This window comes from Carettochelys insculpta, chromosome 11 (genome assembly GCF_033958435.1).
Source record: "Carettochelys insculpta isolate YL-2023 chromosome 11, ASM3395843v1, whole genome shotgun sequence".
Taxonomy (NCBI): domain Eukaryota; kingdom Metazoa; phylum Chordata; order Testudines; family Carettochelyidae; genus Carettochelys; species Carettochelys insculpta.
In genome coordinates, this window is record NC_134147.1 from 15,928,292 (window position 1) to 15,952,264 (window position 23,973).

A 23,973-nucleotide genomic window follows, 5' to 3' on the forward strand; every position below is an offset into this window, starting at 1 on the left:
TTGTCACCTTTCCTGTTCTTGATCACAAAGGACTGGATTATGAACAGGCCAACAGATGGCCATCAACAAGGCATTCAGTGGACACTTTTCCAACAGCTAGAGGACATTGATTTTGCTGATGATGTTGGCTTCCTTATACATCAACATGGAAGCATAAAAGGAAAGGTCACAACAATAGACACAACTGCCTCAATGACTGGACTGGGCATTGACAAGGGAAAAGCCAAGACAATGGGGATCAACCAGTCCAACAACAACACTAGGATGGGATAACCTGGAAGATGTGGAGCAGTTCACCTACTTCAGGAGTATTATGGGCACAGATGGAGGAACATATAAGGATATCAGTGCCAGGACATGGAAAGCAACAGCTGCATTCAAGACTCTCCATCCCATATGGAGTTCACAAATAATATCTGTGAAGAGGAAACTCTGGATCTTCAATACAAATGTGTATGTGCTCTTGTATGCATGTGAGACCTGTGTACTAAAAAGTCTTCAAATCACAAGCTACAGACATTCATAAACAAGTGCCTGAGCTACAGCCTTCACACAAAATGGCAAGACTTGGTCACAAATGAGGAGCTTAGGAACAGAGCAAGAGAAGAACCAATTGACATCGAAATCAAGAGATGAAAGTGGGGATGGCTAGGCCACACTCTCAGATAACCATCATCCAGCATAGGCCGTCAAGCTCTCACATGGAACCCACAAGGAAAATGCAAAAGAGGAAGACCTCGGACAACATGGAGAAGGTCTACTGAGATTAAAGCACAACAACTGGGGTACTGCTGGAGCCAGCTAGAAGTTCTGTCCCAAGACAGAATGAAGTGGAGGAGACTTGTAGATGAGCTATGCTCCACGTGGAACACAAGGGTTAAGTGGTAGTAGAACCAAATGCTCCCAGGCTAACGCCTTCATTATGACAAAAAGTGCTCTGAAGATTACAAGCTGTCAGTGCACTGGCTTTGCACTTAATTCAGATGACACCACCTCCAACGGTACTGTTCTTACTACCATGACATGGGGCTTTGGTACAATACTGCCTCAAAAAGCAGCATGCCCCTTCCAGAATCCTCAGTACCATTGCCAGGAGTGCACTGGATTTATCACGTAGCTCTCACATCCAAGCACTTACTTAGGTTTGACTGCTTAGCTCATGAGATCTCGTAAGGCCACAGACTGAGGCAGTATGAAAAGAGTTACTAGTGCAAACTTGGATGTAAGTTAGGCCTCTATGGCTGTCCCAGGTCAGAAGCTTGAAGATGTTGGAATAAAACTGCAGGGGACTGAGAAGAAAATTGAGGACTCAAAGTTAACAACAAATGGGCAAAATGCTGTTATTTCTGAAGTAGTAAAGACTGCAAAGTACTGAAAAATCAATCTGATGACCTTGTGGATGAGCTCAGAACAGGGAGTTAGATCGTGTTAGATGGGACTCACGGTGGCACAGAGACATAGGAGACTGAAGTATTATTTTCTTAAAGAATATAGCAACTACTCTGGGAAAATTAATTTTATTTCCTTCTACAGCACAGACTTTGCCCAGGAAAGCCATCAAGAGAATTTCTTGCACAGACCTCTTAGAAAGCTAAGAAAATGTCCCAAGGACAATCCTTTCCCATGCTTTGGAGCAATGCAGATCTCTGAATGATCATGAAGGATTTTTTCTCCTACACATTATTTCTTAGAATTTCGCATTACAAAGGTTTAATGCACATTTTTACATTCTTCTTAAGCATCAAGGTCTTGTGACCAAAAACACTAGATTAAATGAACCATTACGCCAATAAATACAGCCCCAGCCCACCACAATATTTTATAAAGAGGGGCAGGCAGTCCTAGAGAGGTGGAGAATGTCTGCAAAAAATCATAACTATTCAAAATACTTCGTGATGCTGATCACATAATTTGCTCTCATAGCTGCCCCTTGTCGGAAGTTACTAGTTTAGACCATATTACAGCAATACCACAACTGTAATTATATCCATTATGCATCCACATTTTCAAATGATTTCAACTTTCTTCAGTAAATATAGTCATTGGACTGACATTAATGCAAGTTCAGAGTATTGGCCATACAACACCCTCCCCTTACCCCACACTCCCAGCTAACTGCTGGATACCAGATTTTTTCTCTACACAAGTGCTGAATATACTCTCTCCATTGCATACTGATACCACACCAAAAAGCATTTTAAAGTCATGAGGGGCTTGTCTACACTTGCCCCCAACTTTGAAGGGAGAATGTTAATCAGGGTGAGGGGAGATTACTAATGAAGTGCTGCTGTTAATATTCAGCACTCCACTAGGCTAAGTCTCCCATCACCCTGACTACCATGAGCCCTTCGAAGCTGGGGGCAAGTGTAGACCCAGTGGAGGTGTTTAAAAAAATAATGGCTAAAAACCCATTTGGCTGTTGTGGAGATATATAAGCAGGAAAAAGAGGTCCATGGCTCGATTTAATGATCATGTGGGTACAAGTTACTGCATGAAAATGGTCACAGTCACATCCTAGGAACTAAGCATTGATAATTCTGTGAGGGGGAGGGGAATACAAGAGTCTGAAAAATAACCATATTCTTTTCTTGTGAGGCAGAGGTTGGTCAATTTCGTCCTCTCCAGGGCCCAAACAAGCAATTTCTTCCCCTTGTAATTAGAGAGATTAAACAAAGGGTTTCCCTGTTTGCTACAGTCAAAAAGAGCCTTAATGGTTCTCCCTTCTTAAACACATAAACAAACACCTAAATGGGGATGAGGTTTCCAATAACAGAAGCCTGTATAATCTCACAGACAGTCAAAATAAGATCCAGTGGCTGGAGACTTAAATCTAGACGAATTCAAACTGAAAACAGGGTGCAGATTTTTAACACTCAGGGTAACTGACCATTAGAATAACTTCCCAAGGAATCTGGTACATTCTCCTGAAGACTGAATGTCTGTCTAGATGTGCTTTGGTTCAGCCAGAAATTATGATCTTGATGGAGGAATTTGAGAGGAAAATTCTATGCAGGAGGTCAGAGTAGAGGACCATACTCATTCCCCTGTGGCCTCACAATCTGTAAGGTCCTCCTTTCAGCAGAATGGAACTCCACAATTCAGGGGTTCCTCTTTGAGGCCTCTAAACAAGTAAAAGATCAAAGCTTCCAGAGCACAAAGTTATGGGACTTCTCTCTGCTCCTTTGGATAGAAACAAACCCCATCCCTCCAAGAAACCCTGCCAACAAACCTTCCACCCTCTCCATGATTACCTGTTAACAAGCCCTAACTGACAGACCTTCACTTCAAAGCTGAAAGCTAACAAAGCCTTTCCCATGATTGAATCCATTCACTCTCCATCTGTGTGAGAGACCTGTCACAAAAGAACTTGGGTTTTAAAGATTCATCCACAGCAGATAGTTAAAATATTGTAGAGATAAGAGACAGCCTCTGCACTTTCCATAGTAGAGATGAACCAGCCAGGATTATTTCAGTGCACCAAACTCCAATGTGGCCCTCTCTTCTACTTATTTGGTGATTTTTGTGTGTGGGAACATACCCTTAGCTTACTTAGTGATTTTATGGCTTTTTTCATGGTATTTCTGTGACTTTGCTTGATGTAAAAAAAGAGAAGGGAATTTATGGCCCTACATGTTTCCATTCTAGTCATGATTAGAGATTGGTCTGATACTCAGCAGGCTCTCTCTCCACGGCAGCATTCTATAATTCCACAGGAAACACAATTCCAAATGGGCCCCACACAATGCATTTTATTGGCAGTCTGCAGAGAGTTAGCTGCTCAAGAGGTACTGGCTCCTTCCTTTATTTTAGCTGCCAAACTAAATTAAAAACCCTAAAAAATACACTGAGGATTTTCCTAAGCAAGTGTTGTAGTTGCCCCACCAATGACTAGTGAGCGTGAACAGGAGAGAAGTTGGTTCTTAGCATGACAAATGGAGGGACAGTTATCCACATGGCCACAGCAGCATGAAAGCACAGTCCACACTACACAAAAGGTTGAGTCTGTAGAGTTGAGGCTCTGGTGATGTGTTCAGTGAGAAGGAACTAACTATTGTCTGGATTCTGAAGGGACTTCTGTGATGTTTGGATTGTATTCCAGCATAATACTCGCTCACTGTTTGATGTACTCCCACTTTATCCTCTATTCATCCAAAAACATAATGAAAAACATTTGCATTCATTGCTGCATCTGGCAATAGACCATTGAAGACTTTGCTGTACCCACTCTGAGACCTTTAAAATGAGATACTGTTTTACACTATGTTAGTGTTGATGATGCTAATAATGACGTGAACTAAAAGGATAAATCTAAGTTTTAATCACATGACTCACAATTATTAAATACACAGGTACATACAGGAACACATTCTACATGTATTTAGTAGCATTCTGGCATAATACATCTCCTTCGTATTTACACAAAGGGGTCTCTTTCTCCCTTGCCTGTGATTTAAATTTTAATCTTTGACACAACAAACAGCCATTTTCCTGAACTGACTTTATTAGAAGGGACATTTTCAATGCTTTTTATAGGCATAACATGAGCTAGGCTAGGTAATTAGCTTTAAAGAAACACGTAGCTAAAAGACAATAATTCCGTATCTGGCCATTTTTTTCTCAGAACCTTAGCCAAGATCAGTCCCTAGATCTCCATGCTGCTCAAACTATCATCTAGGCAAGGGGTGGGCAATAACTTTTGTAGAGGGGCCACTCCATGAATTTTGGTACTGGTTGCAGGTGGCTCTGGGCCCCCCGAGAAGGGGCAGAGCCTCAGGCAGAAGGATTGGACCTAGGGACTACAGAGAGAGACAAACAGAGCGTGTGAGTATGAGAGAGAAACACCTTGTGTGTCAGAGGCAGACTTTGCAACACAGATGGAGCGTGTGCTGCAGAGGGTATGAGACAGTGACTGTGTGTGGCACAGACTGGGTATATGGGACAGTGACACAGAGGCTAGAGTGCTCTGTCAATGGAAGTCTGTCAGAAGAGATTTCCTGACAAAACTTCTGTTGACAGAGTGTGGCCACATAAAAAGGCAAACTGGAGGAGTGCTCCACTCTGTCACCAGAGCAGCCAGACTGCCTGGCTGCTCTCTCGACAAAACAGGCACCTGGAAGCACAGCAGACAAGGCTGCCCATTGTTGCGCATGTCCTGTCTGTCAAGGGGCATTTATGCTGATTTTTTGTCACCAGAATCTGTGGACGGTAGTGTTATGCCTCAAAGCTTAGAGTCAGAACGCTGCCAGCAAAAGTGCTGCGATCTGTCAAGATACTGCTGACAAACCCCATTTTGTGTGTGCACGCTTCGCGAGTTTCGCTGGCAAAACTGAGGTTTCCCAGCAAAACATGCTAGTGTAACCATAGTCAGAGTGCATGCACTGGCTGCTGCTGCTGGGTAGGTTTCTGAGAAGCCACTCTTTGCTCTTTAAGGGAAATCTGTCCTGCTCTGTTGTCTTCACCATCCCCTTCCTTCTCTGCACTCCTGAGAGTAAATCTACACTTACCTGACATGCACACAATCTTCCAGAGTTCGATTTTGCTGCATGCATTAAGATTCGGCAAAATCAATCTCTCTGGCCTCGGCTGTTGACCCTGGTAGCCCACACTATTGCAATCGTGTGGAGTAAGGGACATTGGCACAAGCCTGAAGAGCCCGATCTACACTAGGTAAGAAAATTGATTCTGATATGCCGATTCTAGCTATGCTAATGGCATAGCTAAAACTGCGTATCAGAAGTCGACGTTCTACCCTAGTGCAGCTCAAGCCTGAGTGAGTCACTTACTATCCATGCTTCAGACTGCAGCAGATCTAGCCTGCTAAACCCAGAGCTGTGAGTTCAGTCCTTGAGGAGGCCATTTACCGGCCTGGGGCAAATTAAAAAAGAAAAAGATAAAACTGTCAGCAATGGTGTTTGGTCCTGCCAAAAGGGCAGGGGACTGGACTCCACAACCTGATGAGGTCCCTTCCAGTTCTGAGAGATGTGTAGCTCCATTATGTGTCTCCCCATCCCTGCTCTGCAGCATTGGGAAACAGGGCTGGGGGGGACACCCTGATTTCAACATGACACCCTGACTTCAACATAACCCCAAACCTAAGCACTACTTTGTAGAATGGTGGTCAGATACACTGATAGTGGGGGCTGCTATATTGGCCAGAGCTGGGGCTGTCAGTTACAGTTAATTCAAGCAATTAGTGGAAAATAAATTAAATACATTTTTTTTAAAACAGTCAATTCGTCACCATTTTAATTGCACTGTTAATAATGGAATACCAGTTTAAATGTACTACAAATATTTTGGATGTTTTTCTATATTGATATTAGCTATGACACTTTATATTACAACAGTGTCATATGAATGTGTCTGCTCACTTTCCGGTCAGATGAAGTGGGCAGCATTATTTCCTGTAAATGTAAACAAACTTGTTTGTCTGAGCATTTGGCCGAACAAGAAGAAGGGCTTACGGCACTTGTAGGCTCTAAACTTTCACAATGTTTTAGTTTTGGGTGCAGTTGGATATAAAAAAAAAAAATCTGCATTTGTAAGTTATACTTTCATAATAAAGAGACTGAACTGCAGTATCTGTAGCCATTGAATTGAAAAATACTATTTCTTTTGTTTATATTAATGGCAAATATATGTAACCAGAAATAATAATTGGGTATGATACACTTTTTAGTCTGTGTTGTAACTGAACTCAACATATTTGAAAATGTATAAAGAAGTCCAAAATATTTATAATAAATTTAAATTGGTATTTATTATAGTTTAACAGTGTGATTAAAACTGTAGTTAATCATGACTTTTTTAAAAATCTCATGATTATGATTTTCACTCATTTGACAGTCCAACCTCCTATCATTATCACTCCTGCATTCTCTAAATTATGATTGAGCCAAATAATTTTCATCCATCTGCTTATTTCTTTCCAGCACTGAAACAAAGGAAGCTGTACCATTTGAAAATTATTAGTGCTTGTCATCTGCGGTCCACAGTAACTTGATTTTTCTCAGTAATCTCATATGTACATATAAATATTTCATACAAAAAGCTCCAGGCAAAGAACATAAATGGTGCAAAGTAATGTGCTCATTTGGTGTTTGCACACTTGGGCAAGTGCATGTGCAAATCCAATGGAATTTGGAGATATCTTTTATTCATGGAAAATCCCATTCAATACACACATAACACAGCTACTGTACCAGTGGAACACTGGAAGATTATTGGTACTAAATGTTTAACAGTGAGCATTCCTAAGCACAGGCCTCCTTAAACTATTATAATTTGGCCAATCAAATCCCACATTTCCAGCCCAAAGAAAAGCAGATACGACACAACGTCAAATTTCAATTTTCCATCACCTTCCACTGGAGATCCTGCCATCTTTTAAAAAAAAAAAAAAAAAAAGAGTTCAAGAGAAAGATTTTTTAAAAAGTCACAACAATTGTTTCTTATCAGAAAATCGATTTCCCCGCCTCCCCCCAAAAAAATCCTAACATCAATGTGTTCAATGAAACTTTTAGAGGTCAAAAAAAAAAAAAAAGCAGGATCCTTAACTGAGAGCAAGAACACGTAATTTTTGCAGAAAAGATAAGATGTTGAGAAAGTTGTGAGCAACTAAACGTGACATTTTGTAATGGAAACATTTAGGTAACAACATTTATTGTTAAGGTTACATGTACCAGCTAAAATAAATACAAGAATAGCTGACAAATGGGGGAGGGAGGGAACTGTCTACTAATATATTTACTGAAAAAAGATCTTCTTTTAACTGGAGCATATTTCTTATTAGTTTTCTGCTCAGCACTAGCCACTGATATTGAAAATGATGGACAAACGCACAAAATCCTACTGCATTCCACATGTAGCAGACCTCAGACTGGATCCAGTGATGCATTTAAACATGTGCCTAACTTCCATTATGTGACTAGCTCCATTAATTTCACTAGCCTACTCACATGCTTAAAATTCCTTAAGTGCTCTGCTGTACTGGGGACTTTGGGGCAGGGGACAGGATGACAGTGGGCGGGGCTCAAGAAAACACGCTGACAGCAGGTCCCGACCGGTAGATCCTATAGCCAATTGGAGTGCAGTGCTCTAAAGTTGCAGGGACCAAGGCAACTGCCTGGCTCACCATGCCTGTTGGTGTTTATGTTTTGGATGACCTGTCTAAGACAATGAAGAACTACCACATTTACTTCTGAGAGGTTGCTTACGCACGTCTTCAGCCCCTTACAGTCAAGCCTGGCCCTACATTAATAGCACTTCCAGCAATTAGACTCTTCGGTGCCCCGACCCCTCCATTTGTTCCACTTTTGAATAACTTACTGTACCTCAACCTCAGCACCTAGACAGTCATCTGCCCCCAGCTCCAGCCCAGCACACTTAACAGTACCAAAGACTAGCAAGAGATCAAAGAGTAGAATAATGAAGGTCTGTTTGCTATCCAAGGTCAAAGGAAAAACTTCCATCGGCAAACCATGCAACGCCAAAGGGAACAGATACCAGCTAAGGTGAGTAGCCATTGTAGTTTGGTCACCAGTACTTTCTTAATGAGTTTTTCCAATTAAGGGAGGCTAAAGACAAGGTGACGATGGTATCATGGCTGAACTATTACATTATTTGAAGTGGTAGGGCAAACTGCCTTCTTTGAAAGAGACAATGATGATTTTAATTAGAGTATCCAGATAAGCCTTTTACATATCCTGCTATTTTAACAGTATCATCACAGATACAGCGGCAATTGTGTTATAAACTCCCTAGGTTAAACACATGACTGCCATAATGTCACTGTTTTGAAAGATGAATTTAGCTCTGTGGTGAAGGGGCTTATTACCTGGCCTTTCCAAATCATACTGCACTGACACTGACTGCATATATTTCCAGTCAAGGAATGTATTGTTTAAAAGTGTTAACATGATTGATCTGTAGATGGATTTGACTATAATATATTCACTACACTTTCTGCATATTTAAGTTACATCTTTACAAATAAAATTTTAAAGTCATTTAAATAAACTAATAAATCTCTTTAATGTACCCTGAAAAGGAAGATGAGTGACAGACTGCATGAAAGTCTACTGGGGCTCTTGCTACTGCTAATGTATTCTAAGGTATGCCTACACTTTGAGCTAGGGGTGTGACTCCCTGTTGGAACAGACATAATCACGTTAGCTCTCCCTGAGAAAGTGTACTCCAAACAGAATGCAGCTGCAGCAGTGGGACAGGCCAGCCACCCCAAGAACATGAAAATCTCAGACGGACACCCACTCCGGGCAGCTAACAGTATCAAACGTTCTATTTTTAGCATTCTAGCCGGATGAGAGCTAGCAAAAGTAGGTTTTGAGATGGGAATCACAACTCCAGCTCCTGGTATAGACACACCCTGTGTGGAACATACTCAGGTACCATGGAGATGAACAGCAATATGAAAATAACATACCTAAAGACATAAGACACATTTCTATGTTTTTCAAATACAAATTTAGAAATAACTGAGCTGGTTAAGTTGAGAAAGAAGATATTTAACATGTAAAATAATGAGGATGAAGATTTTTTTATACCTGCACATGGTATGCCACGCCATAGATTTAGATGCTACTGGGAGAAATTCAGTTGATTTAAACAAAATTTAGGATACTTACATTGCAGTAGAGTCTCTGGAGTCACTACAATGGTCATTATACCTGACTTTTAAAACCACTCAGCCATGTTTATTTTAATGCAGAGACTAGATGCAAAATGTTTTAAATAAACTCAGTTTCTGATTAAGAGGAAAAGGAAGTTATTACATGAGGGAAAGTTACTGCCCTTCAGCTGACTGGTAGGCATATTAGGCGGTATTGTAAGAGTCTTACACTAGTAGTACGGTTTTATATTTGCTAAGATTTCAAACAGAATTTGATTGTCATTTTAAAGTGCAATACAATTTTGCCAATAAGAAGTTCCAGCAAACAAATCATTCTCTACTAAAAACTAAAATGCATGTAGAGTTTATACAAGGCACAAAGCTTGACACCATTAGAGAATGACGTTATCCATGCACTGAACACTGGCAAGCAGCAATGACCGACCCTGAATTTTTTCAAGTTTCCCTACAGACCCGCTTCTATATTGGGTATCCTGACAGAGGGAGTGCCATTAGGGATAAGACAGTAAATCATTTTCCACTGCTCATCCAAAGCTTGGTCTCTCCATTGCAGCTTTCAAAATGTTGCCAGCAGACACCGGAAGAAATCCTAATGCTAATGAAGTCAATGAGTGTTTTGGAATCAACTTCCAGAGAGTCAAAATTTTGCCCAGGTTGTTTTTTTGTGATGGGCTGTCTTCCTATCGTCTAGTTCAGGGGCAGGCAAGATCCAGCTCACCCAGCCATATAATGCAGCCCACGGCCCACCCCTAAGTCTGCAGAGGAGGAAGAACTTTGTATGCCACCCATACCCCAGCAAAATCTCTCCACTCCTACTGGTCAGTAATTGGCTGAGGGCAGTGTGATTGTTTCTGGCCAATAGGCTCTTAGACATTACACTGTAGACTGGGGCAGCATGCAAAGCACTCCTTCCCAGCACAGACAGCAACATGAACAGCCAGTGGGCTGGGGCTGCTGGCTGACAGGGAAGCCTTCCTGAGAGTGCTGCTGGCCAGGAGCTGCTTAGGTAAGCACCATCCAACTGTCATCCCAAACCCCACATGGCCTCCATAGAAAAGTGCAGCTCTTGACCACTTACCGTAATTTTGGACTGGCCACCCAGCAAAAATTATTGCCCACCACTAATCAAGATAAAAAATGGAGCCCCCCCAACTCATTTCATACCAATAACATCTGACCTCTACCAGCTTCATCCAGAGCTAAGCCAACCACCTGGTGTTGAAAGGCACTTGACACTCATCACCAATCTCTCACACCATGTAACCCCCGATGTAAAAACCAGAATAACCAGCAGGATGGTAGAAGAACCTTAAAAGTTCCATTCAATTACCCAGGGTCAAACAGGTCAACATATAGTGACAACATAAATGGAAGGGTCTGACAATTAACGAGAGAAGGGATGGACTGACATAGTATTAAAAAATAAAGGGGAATCATTTTTAAAGATTTAAAAGTAATCTTAACATAAAGTTCCTCTGTGCAGCAGGAAGTTTTATGAGCTCCTGTGAGCTGTTATGGTTACATAGTTTTGAACTGATTTTGCAGACAAGTATTTTAAAAAAATCTCAATCCTCCTCCCATCACAGACCTATCACAGAATCAGAATTCTAGTACTGGAAAGGACCTCAGGAGGTCATCCAGTCCAGCCCCCTACCCAAAGAAGGATGAACCCCAAGTAAATCATCGCAGCCATGACTATGTCAAGTTGGGACTTAAAAACCTCTAGGGATGGAGATTCCACCACCTCTCTCGGTAATGTATTCCAGCGCTTCACCTCCCTCCTGGTGAAACAGATTTTCCCAAAATCCAACCTATACCTCCCACTTTGTAACTTGAGACTATTGCTCATTGCACTGCCATCTGTCACCATTGAGAACAGTCTCTCTCTATCCTCATTTGAGCCCCATTCAGGAAGTCGAAGGCGGCTATCAAATCTCCCCTCAGTCTTCTCTTCTGTAAACTAAATAAGCCCAAATCCCTCAGCCTCTCCTCATTGGTCGTGTGCTCCAGCCCCTTAATCGTTTATATTGCCTTCCACTGAACCTGCTCCAATGTGTCCACAGCCTTTCTATATGGAGAGGCCCAGAAGTGGACACAGTACTCCAGATGTGACCTCACCAGTCCAAGTAGAAGGGAATAACAACTTCTCTAGATTTGCTGGAAATGCTTCTCCTTATGCACCCCAATATGCCCTTAGCCTTCTTGGCTACAAAGGCACACTGTTGACTTATATCCAGTCTCTCATCTACTGAAATCCCCAGGTCCTTTTATGCTGCACTGCTACTTATCCAGTCTACCCCAGTCTATAACAGCGCTTGAGATTCTTCCATCCCAAGTGCAGGACTCTGCACTTCTTCTTACTGAACCTCATCTAATTTCTTGTGGCCCAATCCTCCAATTTATCTAGGTGACTAACTTCAAGGCCTCTACCAAGCATTTATAAAACTTAATTACTCACCTGGAGAAGTGGAAAAACAGATTGACAGCGCCAGACAAATACCCAGAAAACAGCTACTTCAAGATAGGCCCAAGAAAATCAATAACAGAACACCACTTATCATCTATAACCCCCAGCTCAAACCCCTGCAATGTATCATTAAAAACCTACAACCTATTCTAGATCACGATGATGCCACACTCCAGAAGGCCTAGGTAACAGGCCTGTCCTCTCCTGTAGACAACTTCCTAATCTAAGAAAGATTCTCAGTAGCAATTACAGACTACACCACAGTAATACTAATCCTAGAACTTTTTCTTGCAAGAAACCCCACTGCCAACTTTGTCTACATATTTATTCTGGGGGTGCCATCACTAGAGGTAACCATACTAGTTACAAGATCAAGGGCACATTCTCATGTGCTTCGACCAGTCATATATATGCCATTATGTGCCAACAATGCCTCCCTACAATGTACATTGGACAGACTGGGCCAACTCCTCACCAAAGAATGAATGGACACAGAGCAGACATCAGGAATCTCGATACACATAAGCTGGTCAGCAAACACTTCAGTGGAGTAGGCCATTCTGTTAAAGACCTGAGAATTTGTGTCCTAGAACAAAGAGACTTTAAAAGAGATTACAGAGAAAAAGTTGTGAATTGGAGTTCATATTCAAATTCAACACATTAGCACTTGGTAAGAACAGAGACAATTACCTCACACATTACAAGGACTGCTTCCCTTCATTTCATTATCTCAGGCAAGACACTTAACATCCCCCACCCCCAACCCCCTTCTTCAGTACTATCAAAACAAAAAGCAAATCAAGTAGCACTTTAAAGACTAGCAAAATAGTTTATTAGGTGAGCTTTCATGGGACAGACCCGCTTCTTCAGACCATAGCCAGACCAGAACAAACTCAATATTTAAGGCACAGAGAACCAAAAACAGTAAGCAAGGAGGACAAATCAGAAAAAGATAATCAAGGTGAGCAAATTAGAGAGTGGAGGGGTGGCGGGGAAGGTCAAGAATTAGATTGGGCCAAGTATGCAGACGAGCCCCTATAGTGACTCAGAAAATTCCCATCACGATTTAAACCATGTGTTAATGTGCCAAATTTGAATATAATAGCCAGCTTGGCTGTTTCCTTTTCCAGAACGGTGCGATAATTCTTCTTCAGTAACACACATACCTTTAGGTCATTGACAGATAGCCCATTCCATTAAAATGTTGACTAACTGGTTTGTGGATCTGGAGTGTTTTGATGTCTGTTTTGTGCCCATTGACCCTTTGTCTTCAGTCCTATGTACTTGATTTATCAGTTTTTATTGAAATCTTTTTTGGACTCCTGCACTTATAAATGTCAGTCTATTAGAAATAAGATTGATCTGATGAAGTGGGCCTGTCCCACAAAAGCTCATCACTGAATTTTGTTAGTCCTTAAAGTGCTACATTTCTGCTGTTTTGTTTTGTTAGCATTCTCTTTGAGTTTAAGCTCACCAACGATTTCCCTTGTAAGCCAAGCTGGCTGCCTACCATATTTGCTTTTCTTACTGCACAGTGGGATGATTTCTTACTATGCCTTCAATAAGACTGGTTTAAAATACTGCCAGTTCTCCTGGAGTCCCGTCCCCTTCATATTAGCTTCCCAGGGGATCCTACCCATCAGTTCTCTCAGGGAATGGAAGTCTGCTCTTCTGAAATCAAGGGTCTGTATTTTACTGCTCACCTTTCTTCCTTTTGTCAGAATCTACCATCTCCTGATCGCTGCAGTCCAGGTTGCCACCCACTTCTATTTCTCCTACTAGTTCTTCCCTGTTTGTGAGCAGCAGGTCAAGCTGCACATGGCCCCTGGTTGGTTCATTCAGAACTTGTACCAGGTTACTATCCAGGTTACACAGTGCAAGAGTGGGTCAGCTATTCTATCTCCTCTTTGCTCAGTGCCAAAAGTTATTTCTCTTTCTTTACTAGCCATCCCTGGGAACTGATGTGATTTGGGCCCTTCTGACTAAATACTGCCAGGTGCTAAGGGTACAACCTTGCACTCACTGAACTGAACAGACATTTTGTTTTTGAATTGGGTCCTACATGTGGTTCAGCTACAGGTTCGTGGTGAGCTCTGGAGTCTTTTGCTAGATGTTTTTAATTAAACCTGAATTGGATCAAATACTCATAACGTTCTTACACCTTCTGTTGTAAACCCCCATTGTCTTTAAAGGACTTTCACACGTACCAGAAGTTCAATGGGACAGGTCATCTATTACCTTCTGTCAAATCCTAGTATCTCACTAACACACTGGCAGGCTTATTCCTATTATAAGTGGCTACAACTACTATCACTTAGGTCTTCGTTTTCTAAAACTGCCATTAATTCTGTGGTTCCGTGTCCTCTGGTTCCTAAGCTGAGAGCCTATACTGCAACCTGCCTATGAGAGAGACGCTAAGCACTCATGACCCTATTTCCTATGAATGAAAAAAGGATACTCCGCACTCTGGGAGGCTGGAGGGGTAGCTAGGCCTTGTAAACCTGGAGTTGTGAGTTGAGTCTTTGAGAGGCCTTTCAAGGACCTAGGGCAGATTAGATTTAAAAAAAAAAAAAAAAAATCTGTGAAGAATGGTGATAGGTCCTGCTGTGAGTGCAGACAACTGGACATGATGACCTCCAGAAGTCCCTTCCAGTTCTATGAGATAGGTATATCTCTATGTTTCATGTCTGGAAATGAGGCTCAAACTGTCTCATATGGGACACTTCAGCAAATTTGGGCCACTATGTTTTCTTAACTCACAGGTTTAAATACATCACCTTACACTTCCAACTCCCCCACTATCAAAAAGGTCCACTCTTTTCACCACGCTGTAGTGCTGGAGCCTCCAGCACGGAGGCACTAAAAACATGCAAGCTCTCTAATCCGCAGTCATGCTGAGTCCTACAACTAAGCGCTGCTCAGGAGTGAAAAGCTCACTCAGCTCAGAAGTCAGATATCATGCTAACCACTACTGAATACTAGTTTGATACCTGGGCAACGTTCCAAAAGGGAACAGAAAACCCACAGAGGAAAGAACTGTCTATTCTGAAGAAGCTAATCCACTTTCTCCTTCCATGCCTGTCTGAACATGGAGCCGGTATTTTAGAAACAAAGTCCTGTGTAACTACTGAAGTGCTTTGCCCGGGGTTGTCAGTATTAGAATCCTGTCATCTTGGAGTTTGGGTCAACTTGCTGGTTCCATTGTAAACTTTTTTTTTTTTTTATTTGCAAAGCTGAGTAATTCAACCTTTTTCCATCCACACCAAGTTTTGGCCCTTTGGCAACATTTTACTAGAAAATAAAACAGGATGCATTATTCATAATTTGACAGTCCACAGTGTAGATAGAGAACATACATTGTATTTATGAATAAAAGGATTCAAAGTAGTCTTGATATTATGACTGATATCAAAAGGTCTCCGGAGATACTACAGTATCAATCAGAAGTATCTTACAGCATGTTAAGATTGTTGTAGTTTCCACTGTAAATCCCCCTTTCCATAGTTACATATCTCAAAACAAGAAAAATGGTGAAACAATTATCTCTGGGTCATTCTACAAAATAAAGAACTCAACACAGAGTTTTTGCAGTATTGTTTTTGCTTTACCTGCTGGTCAGAGTTCATTTGCAGTTGAAAATTATGTTGATAATTGGTGTGGGATCTTAATTCTGAATCCCATATTATGAAGGAAGTATGTGGCATTCCTGATCTGATTAGAAAGCTAATGAAAATTTGATCTCTCCTTAAAGAGCGGAGCAAAAAGAAGTACAGAGATTCCACATGGACTTGAACTTTAAGTGGCAAATTAAGACTCTTTAAACACTTTTTTAACTTGCAAAAAAAAAAAATCTAAAGGCTGGTCTGATCCTACTCCTATCAAAATAAATGATAAAACAATGATTTCAGTGGAAGAAAGGTTCAAATGTAGTTTTTATATTAGCTTCAAGCAGTGCTACATTATATTTTAAACAACCAAGGTAGCTTTTTTAAAAAGCAGACAATTCCCACTCAGGGCTTGTCTACATAGGGACAATGATGGGAATAAGTACTCCAGAACAGCTCTTCACGTGAATAATCTGTTCCAAAGTAATTACTGTGCTTTATAAAAAACAAGAAGTCTTGTGGCACCTTACAGACTAACAGATATTTTGGAGCATAAGCTTTCATGGGCAAAGACCCACTTCGTATGAAATAGTTTATTCCACAACAGCCATTCAAATACATTTCCCCGTGTAGACCAGCCCAAAGTGGGGGTTATTCCTCTAGGGTAGTCAAACAGCTAAAATCTTTAAGCTGTAATGACAAAATATATGTAATTTTTTTTCATGATTTTTAAGTCCCCGAATTAATGAAAGACTGGGCAATGTAAATTTGAAAAACACACTGACACTTGGTAACATGGAGACAGACCAGAATTTATATATATATATATATATATATATATATATATATATATGTATGTAACTAGGAGTTGAATGGGTAGTTACAATCTTCCATCATACGGCACTGCAAACCAGAGTGCATCAAAAGGGGTTTACCATTTACACCAGTGGTGAGCAACCTGCAGCCTATGAGGGATCTACATGTGGCCTGCAAGACATTTTGTTTACCATTCCCCCTGTGCAGGGCTGCCAGATTGCGCTGGTTTCCGTCCATGTAATTTTCTTCATACCAGTACTACTAAGGTGACACGCACATAAAGCAAGGGCTCGTGGAGTGAGGTACATGCTGATTGCATGCAGCATTGACTGTAAAAGCCACCTGTTCCCTCTGCATCCAGTTAAAGTACTGCTATGGTTCAATCAGCACAACCTGCAATTTCTAGGTACAGAGATGCAGTTAGCAAAACCACCCTATCCCAGGAGACTGTCCTGTTTAGGACACTCTCGCAGCTCCCTGAGATGAAGGAAGGCCACTCACATGGCCCATTCACTACCCTTGGTTGCCGATTTTTGGTTCATACCTTCTTCCAAGAATTGGATCCTGCCAGACATAAGTTACTAGACTAGATAGAACATTGGTAAGAACTTAGAATTGCCGTAACAAAAGAGAACTAGTTCCCAATAATGATCAATACTCCAGCTGATATTCATCTTAAGAATCCATGCATCAGGTGCAACAGCTCTCCGAATTTTATGCTACCTATAGATAGCGTGGGTGCTATCCTTGTCACTCTAAAGGGCTAATCATTTTTAATCTTACGAAACTATTAACCTTGATGATGATTTCTTGTAAAGGTTGAACCTCTCTAGCCTAACACCCTCGAGATGTGCTGGTGCTGAACAAGAGAATTTGCCGGACCACAGGAGGTCAGTATTTTCTAACACATTACCAATATTTGCAGTGCTTACTGGGCTCTTATAAGACATTTAGGGGTAAATCAGAGCTAAATAAAAGCACAGAACACTGAGAGCCAGGACTGGTGGCAGTAAACAACTTTATGACACCACCAGAAACTTGGCCACACCCATGATAAGTGGTTGCCTGGATAACTAAAATCATGCCCGTTTATGGATGTTGCCAGACAAGAGTATGCCAGACTAGAGAGATTCAACCTGTATGTATCAAAGGTTAGATAAGATGCCAGAAAAAAAAAGTGTTCCTCTTTCTTCTATTTAGTGGATATATATACCCCTCCTGTGGCAAATATAAAGTAATGAAACATTATGTTAAACTTCCACATCTAAGAAGATAAACAACTCACCTTCCTGTACCTATCAACCACAATAAATAATCCAATATTGTTCCATAGATAAGGAAATACATGGACAAAAAGCCTTGGCTTGGCCTGCTCTGAAGTTCAGCAAACAGATTCTGGCATGCATCCAGAATGAGCAAGTATACCAGCGGGCTCTTGCTACAGAGAACCTCTTCCATCCCTTAAGGGGTTTGCATTCGTAGGCTGTCTGTCAAAGCACCTGGGAGGCATGGATCAGCGTTCACATCACACTCCCTGTCAGGAGACAGCCCAGGCTAGCTAACGAGCCAACCAGCAAACCAAATTTTGTGATGAATCTTGGTCATGTGTTACCTGAGGCTTGTTGCACATACAGTAAGAGAAGTCAAAGCATATTAGGTGATCTGAGTTCCAGCATAGGGTCAAAGGAAGGAAGGCTCTTCTCCTCTAAGGCAGGCAGGTACCAAACCATACATGACTTTATGGATTAACACCCACACCCTTTGTTGCTCTTGGAAGCAGATGAATAGCCTGTGTGGTTCACAGAGCCACCACACTAACCCACTCCACCAAGTTCTTCATCAGTTAAACATTACAGGTGATTGCTAAAGGTAGGTCCAAGTACAGCATGCTGCAGCAGTCCAACCTGGAGGCGACAGTGCCATTTTGAAGAAAAGAGGTAACCACCTAACTCACTGCAGATGAAAAACAGCACCAGGAGCTACCACTGCTACCTCAGAAGTCAAGAGTACCTGAATATACCCCACGATTTTAAATCTCTTTGGCAAACAGTTGACATTCTCCATGAAGAAACAGGCCAGCTCTCTATCTGCAGCTCATCAGATTGTTTTCCCTAGGCAACGTGAATCTCCTCTACAACTGGTGGGTTGAGCTTCAGCCAACTTGTTTTCGCAAGACCTAGACAGAACATGCATATCATTCCATCTCAATCCAATGAGAATCACAGACATGGAGGTCTTATGAATATTGGTGACACCATAGCCTCAAACATTAACACAACCACTGTCAAAGGACTTTGTGCATGCTGTTCAGAAGGGATAACCATATGGAACCACAGATGAGGTAGGCCTCACAGACCCTCTGAAATCATTCCAAAAGGAAGAAGCAGAGCTAGTGAAGAACAGCTCCACTCATCCCTTTTAGATCTGCCAACATATCAGAAACCCCAACTGGGCAACGTTAGCAAAAGCTTTAGTTCTAACAAATCATCAGAATCTTGACCTTCATCCAGGGTAGTAGTTCATCAACCAAGAATATTAATGCAGCCTCTTTGACATACCGAATCCTGAAACCAACATGATAGGAATCCAGGAAATAAAAAGAGACATACTAAAGTGTAATCCTCCCAAAAATAAAAAGTTTGAGACATGGTAACAACTGGAAACTCGAAAGATTACTTAATGGCTTCTTGAGAAAGGTCTAGCCATTGTCTCTTTGAGGATGGTATCTTGTCCTCATAAGAGATGACCACAACCCTCATCAGTAACAAACCCAAAAATCTTTTGACTGACTTTCGCCAGGCACAAGAAACCTGGATCCTTCTCACAGGTAATTCTGTCAGGTGACGTCACAGAGTAATGGTTTCCAAACAGGTGTCCATGGACCACTCGAGGTTGGCAGAGCACTGGCTAACCATACAGCAGTAGCACCTCAACCTCATTTCCAGATGGGAAAGTACATTGAATGAAAGCCTCGAATACATTCAGTGCTTTTCTAATATTAATTCCCTACAACCAATTGTTTGCAGTGGCAGCAGGGATATTATTCAATGTTAAACGAGAGGGGAGATTAGGAATGTAAAGTGAAGCAGCCCATGAAATATCTCTATTGATGTGTGGTGTATGCTATGAAAATGTTCGAGAAGCCCCAATACAGCGGAATCAGGAAAATACCTGAACCATTACCACAAAAATAAAATATAGGATATATAGATTTTTTAAATAAATCCTACAGCCTATCACATTACTTGAAGAAATCAGTGCAGCTTTCCCTCTTCAGAGGTTACTAATTGAAATGAGCTTCTTTGTACACTGTGGTTATATTCCAACTAACCAATGTTTTGTTAAGTTTGAAAACAGTTCAGAAGTAAAATGAACTTTGTGCCTATCATAAGTGCAGAGAATGTGTGACATGAGTTTAAGATTTTTTACATATATTGAATCAAATTACATCATTTTTAAAATAATAGTTTTCAGTCGTAGTGTAGAATACACACAATACTGAGGTCGCTAGGAGATCGCTATGAATTTTTTAAAAATACTAAACAACGAGGTACATTTTATTTGTTGATTAACTCTTGGTGCTTGTATTACAAAACAAACAAACAAAAAATAAAGCCACTTCTGAATCTTTATGTTTGCTGCTATTTACATTTAAGATCATTTTAAAAATGACAGTTCTCAAGGTGAGGCTGTACCACTTGTTTTCTATTATGTTTTTCCCTTCTAATACCATTCAGAACATCCTATTTAACTATCAATGAACTTTGTCTTTATTGACCTGTCCACAGTCAAGCACAAATCATTTTCTTTCAAAAGCCATGAGTGCAAACAAGTATCTTAACTAGTCCATATTTATTTACTTGCCTATGTGGAATTTGCCACCATTTGGTCTTAAAACCTTGAATTTTTAAGTCCTACTTGAGGTCTCACAATCCTCTTTAGTCTTGATTATTTAATTTTTGTCACCATTCTGTCCAGCCCTCTCTTCCAAATCCTTAACACACATGACATACTGCACACCACTTTGGAAATTTTCTATTATGTAGCACCCAAAGATCAACCCACTATTAACATTTTCACCTGGTCACTAATTCACACACTCAGGCTTTGTATTTTTCTGAACCACTTTTTTAAATTCATTCATTGTGAGACTTTACCTCTCACACCAGTTAACAAGTTTCTATAACAGCCTCTTGCAAGAAAATTTATCAAATTCCTTTTGAAATACCTCTATAGACGCTCTCTACTCATCTCCACTAGCTGGTTTAGGTGCTCCAGTACCCAGTGTCATCAGCGGCAAGGAAAACAGACCCTTGGCTTGTTCCACCTAATCACGTTTGTCTGGTATGCAGTGGGAACTTTTCAAAAGAGATAACCAGAGAGCCACAATTTACCCTTACAGAATACTTACCACACTGTACGCACTCAGGAGCTTACAATTATTTTACTATTATATTTCCTGGCCTATTTTTTTTAACTAAGCTACTTTGTTCTTGAATTCTTTTAGAACTAATAGATAAATTACCCAGTGATTTACTCTTTTAATTTCATTTTTTGATACTTTAATCACTCACAGTATCTGGCCTTTATTACTTGCAAAGAATTGCTTTTTATGTCTACCTTTACATCTTGAGGAACCGGTAGTGGCACTGATTCTCCCGAGGCCTTCCACCACTACTTTAGATAAACTTAGAAGAGTATCTTATTATTTTGTATACTTCTGGCTACTTATGCCTCACATTTCCTCTTGGTTTTTCAAATATCTACTGAGGTGCTTTCCATTCTAATAATAACATTTCAGTCACTTTTTAAAAGGACGCCATTTTAATTTTAAAACTTCGGTACTTTGCTGTTCATTCCCCTTCCATGTTTCCTTTGATTTTAATTTCTCCTGGAGTACCAAACCTTGTTGGAATCTAATAAGCTTATTTTTAAACAAACTTCAAAGTTATTCTCTGAATTTTAATCCCTTCAACTTTCTTTTCAAGCTATTTTTACTAACTTCCCCATTCCTGCACATGCATTCTTGAAGTTCAGTTTCACAGTATTTGTCCATCTGATTAACACCTCCACCACCACCTGGAAAGAGCTCTGTGTAAGTTGCCAAGCTTGTCTCCCTCACTAACAGAAGTTGGTCCAGTGAAAGATAGGACCTTACCCACATTGTCCAGCTTCTCCTATTGTGGCTTATATAAAAAATGCAGATCATGCTTTCTACATTATGGTTTAATAAGAAATAAATACAGAGGTCTCTCCCTTTGTCTGTCCCCAACAAACGCTCTCAAACATCTTTTCCCCCTCCTCACCGAAGATGTGGAGATACAAAGTTCAATCAATCTTTAGCTGACTAGCAGTAAGTCACCCGAAGGCCTCTGTTTTGTCCTGGAGATCCCGGGGATCTGAGAAATTTACTGTTGTGACACCAGGATCGTACCAATGCCGTTGGCTCAGCAATAATACAATTTACTGGTGAGCTGACAAAGGGGCAACACACTATATTCCAGGTCCAGGCGCCCCCAGCAGAAGTAAACAAGAGAGGATGGGGTAGGGTGCCCGTTCCACCCAGTGTCATTGACCTCGGGGTTAAATGGCTCGTTTTGTTGTTAAATGGTTATCACACGGCTAATTGTCAATGGGCTATGGAATCCCCTCGCCCTTTGAGCACCAAGGGGTGGCACTCACAGAAGCTGCTCGGCGGCAGGGGGTCAGGCACAGGGCGCTGCTCAAGAGAGAGCATTCAGTCACTGGGTGCTCGTGTGGGGACTTGGGGCTGCTCTGGGGGCCAGTCACAGGGGGAACCAGGGGATCCCGGGACAGGTGGGGGAGAGTCACGGGGGTAGCGGGACCGCTGCGGGTCAGTCACTCGGGGAAGCGGGTGCGTCTCTGGACAGGTGGGGGTCAGTCTTAGGGGGGTAGCGGGGGTCAGTCACAGGGGCTGCTCTGGCGGGTGGGGGGCTCGGCCCCCCACCTCCCGAGACACACACTGGCGCGGCTCGGTGCGGGCCCCGCTCTCCCCGGGGCGCGGAGAGGCACTGCCCTGGCACGGGGCGAGCTGGCTCCCCGCCCGACGCCTCTCCGGGGCCCGCGCTGCCCGGCTCGGAGCCCCCTTGTGCTGCCGGCCAGCCGGGGGGGGCCCTTGCCCCGCGCTCCGCGAAGGCAGCTCCGGCCATTGTGCGCCCGTCCCCCGGGGACCGAGCCGCCCGCGCGCCGCAGCCGAGCCTCCCGGGTCCTGCTGCCGCGAGCTGGGCGGCCGCTGCCTGCCCCGGGCCCCGCTTCCCCGCTCGGCGAGCCCGGGCGGCAGCGGCGCAGCTGTCCGGAAAGCGGCGCGAGGCAGCGCCGCCGCCGCCGCCGCCGCCCCCCGCCCAGGACAATAGCCCCAGGCCCGGGGGGGGGGGGTGAGGCATTGTGCAGGGACCCGAACATTTACAAAACAAAACCAGCAAAGCAAAGCCCAGCGCGAGGCCGGGGGCAGCCTGGCTCCTCCTCCTGCTGCTCGCTAGAAAGGCCTGTTGGAAATCCGCACACAGCAGCAGCGGCGGCGGCGGCAGCTCCGCCGCCCGCCTCCCTCCCTCTGCCCCGGACCGAGCCGCCGCCGCCGCCGGGCGATAGGCGCCCAAGCAGGGTGCTGGGGTCGGGGGTGGGGAGCGCCAGGCCCGGGCCCATTGTGTTACCTGCCGTGGAACCAGTCCTTGCAGGCGTCGCACTCGATCATGAAGCGGGTTACGTCGTAGGGCAGCCTGCAGATGCAATAGACGGGCACCGTCGCCATGTTAGCTGAGCTGCCTTCAAAACAACGCCGGACTCGCAGGCACCGCGAGCGGGGCTGGCGGCGGCTTCTCCTTCCCCGACGCGAGCACCGAGATCGCAATGTCGGGAGAGACGGCGCGGGGCGGGCGAAGGGGGGAGGGGGGAGAACCAGCTAATGCAATTACGGCTCCTCAAGGGCGAGCTCGCAATGTCAGGAAAACCAGAAAGGGCGTCCGAAAGTTTGGCTGCTGCATGGCTCCTCTCCGGCTGCGCGCCGAGGGCGGCCGGGACGCGGGGTGCGGGGGGTGTTGGTCAATGATTGTTATCCCAAACGTTGGGCGAGCGGCATTACATTGCGTGCCCCCTGGTGACAGTACAGTACCGCGGCTTTCATAAACACTCCGAACTGGAGCCCGCTCCTCGCAAGGCCCTTACGTCAGCTTGCAACATTGCAATATTTCCTCCGCCGGGCTGGGGGGAGGCTGCGGGCGGGGAGGGGAGCTGAGAACTCCCCGCTTGGCACCGGCGGCGGAGGAGAGGAGAGGAGACGAGAGAAAGGGGGGGGGGTGGCAACCCACCTTGCTGCGCAAAACAAAGCGGGCGGGCCCGGCGGAGGGAGATTTAAAAGAAAGCAGCGCGGGGCGGCTCCGCAGGCGGAGATCTCGCCGCCCGCCCCACGCAGCGAGGGA

General features: G+C 43.2%; 1 protein-coding gene across 1 annotated transcript in view; it reads right to left on the minus strand.

Annotated features, from left to right (window-relative positions):
* PHF2 (PHD finger protein 2) overlaps nt 1-23,633 on the minus strand; it is a 192,611-nt gene extending 168,978 nt beyond the window's left edge. Inside the window, exon 1 of the mRNA XM_075004894.1 lies at nt 23,209-23,633. Within this exon, the coding sequence (XP_074860995.1) occupies nt 23,209-23,306 (98 nt within the window). The 5' untranslated portion in view covers nt 23,307-23,633. The remainder of the gene's footprint in view (nt 1-23,208) is intronic.
* Nucleotides 23,634-23,973: the final 340 nt, after the last annotated feature.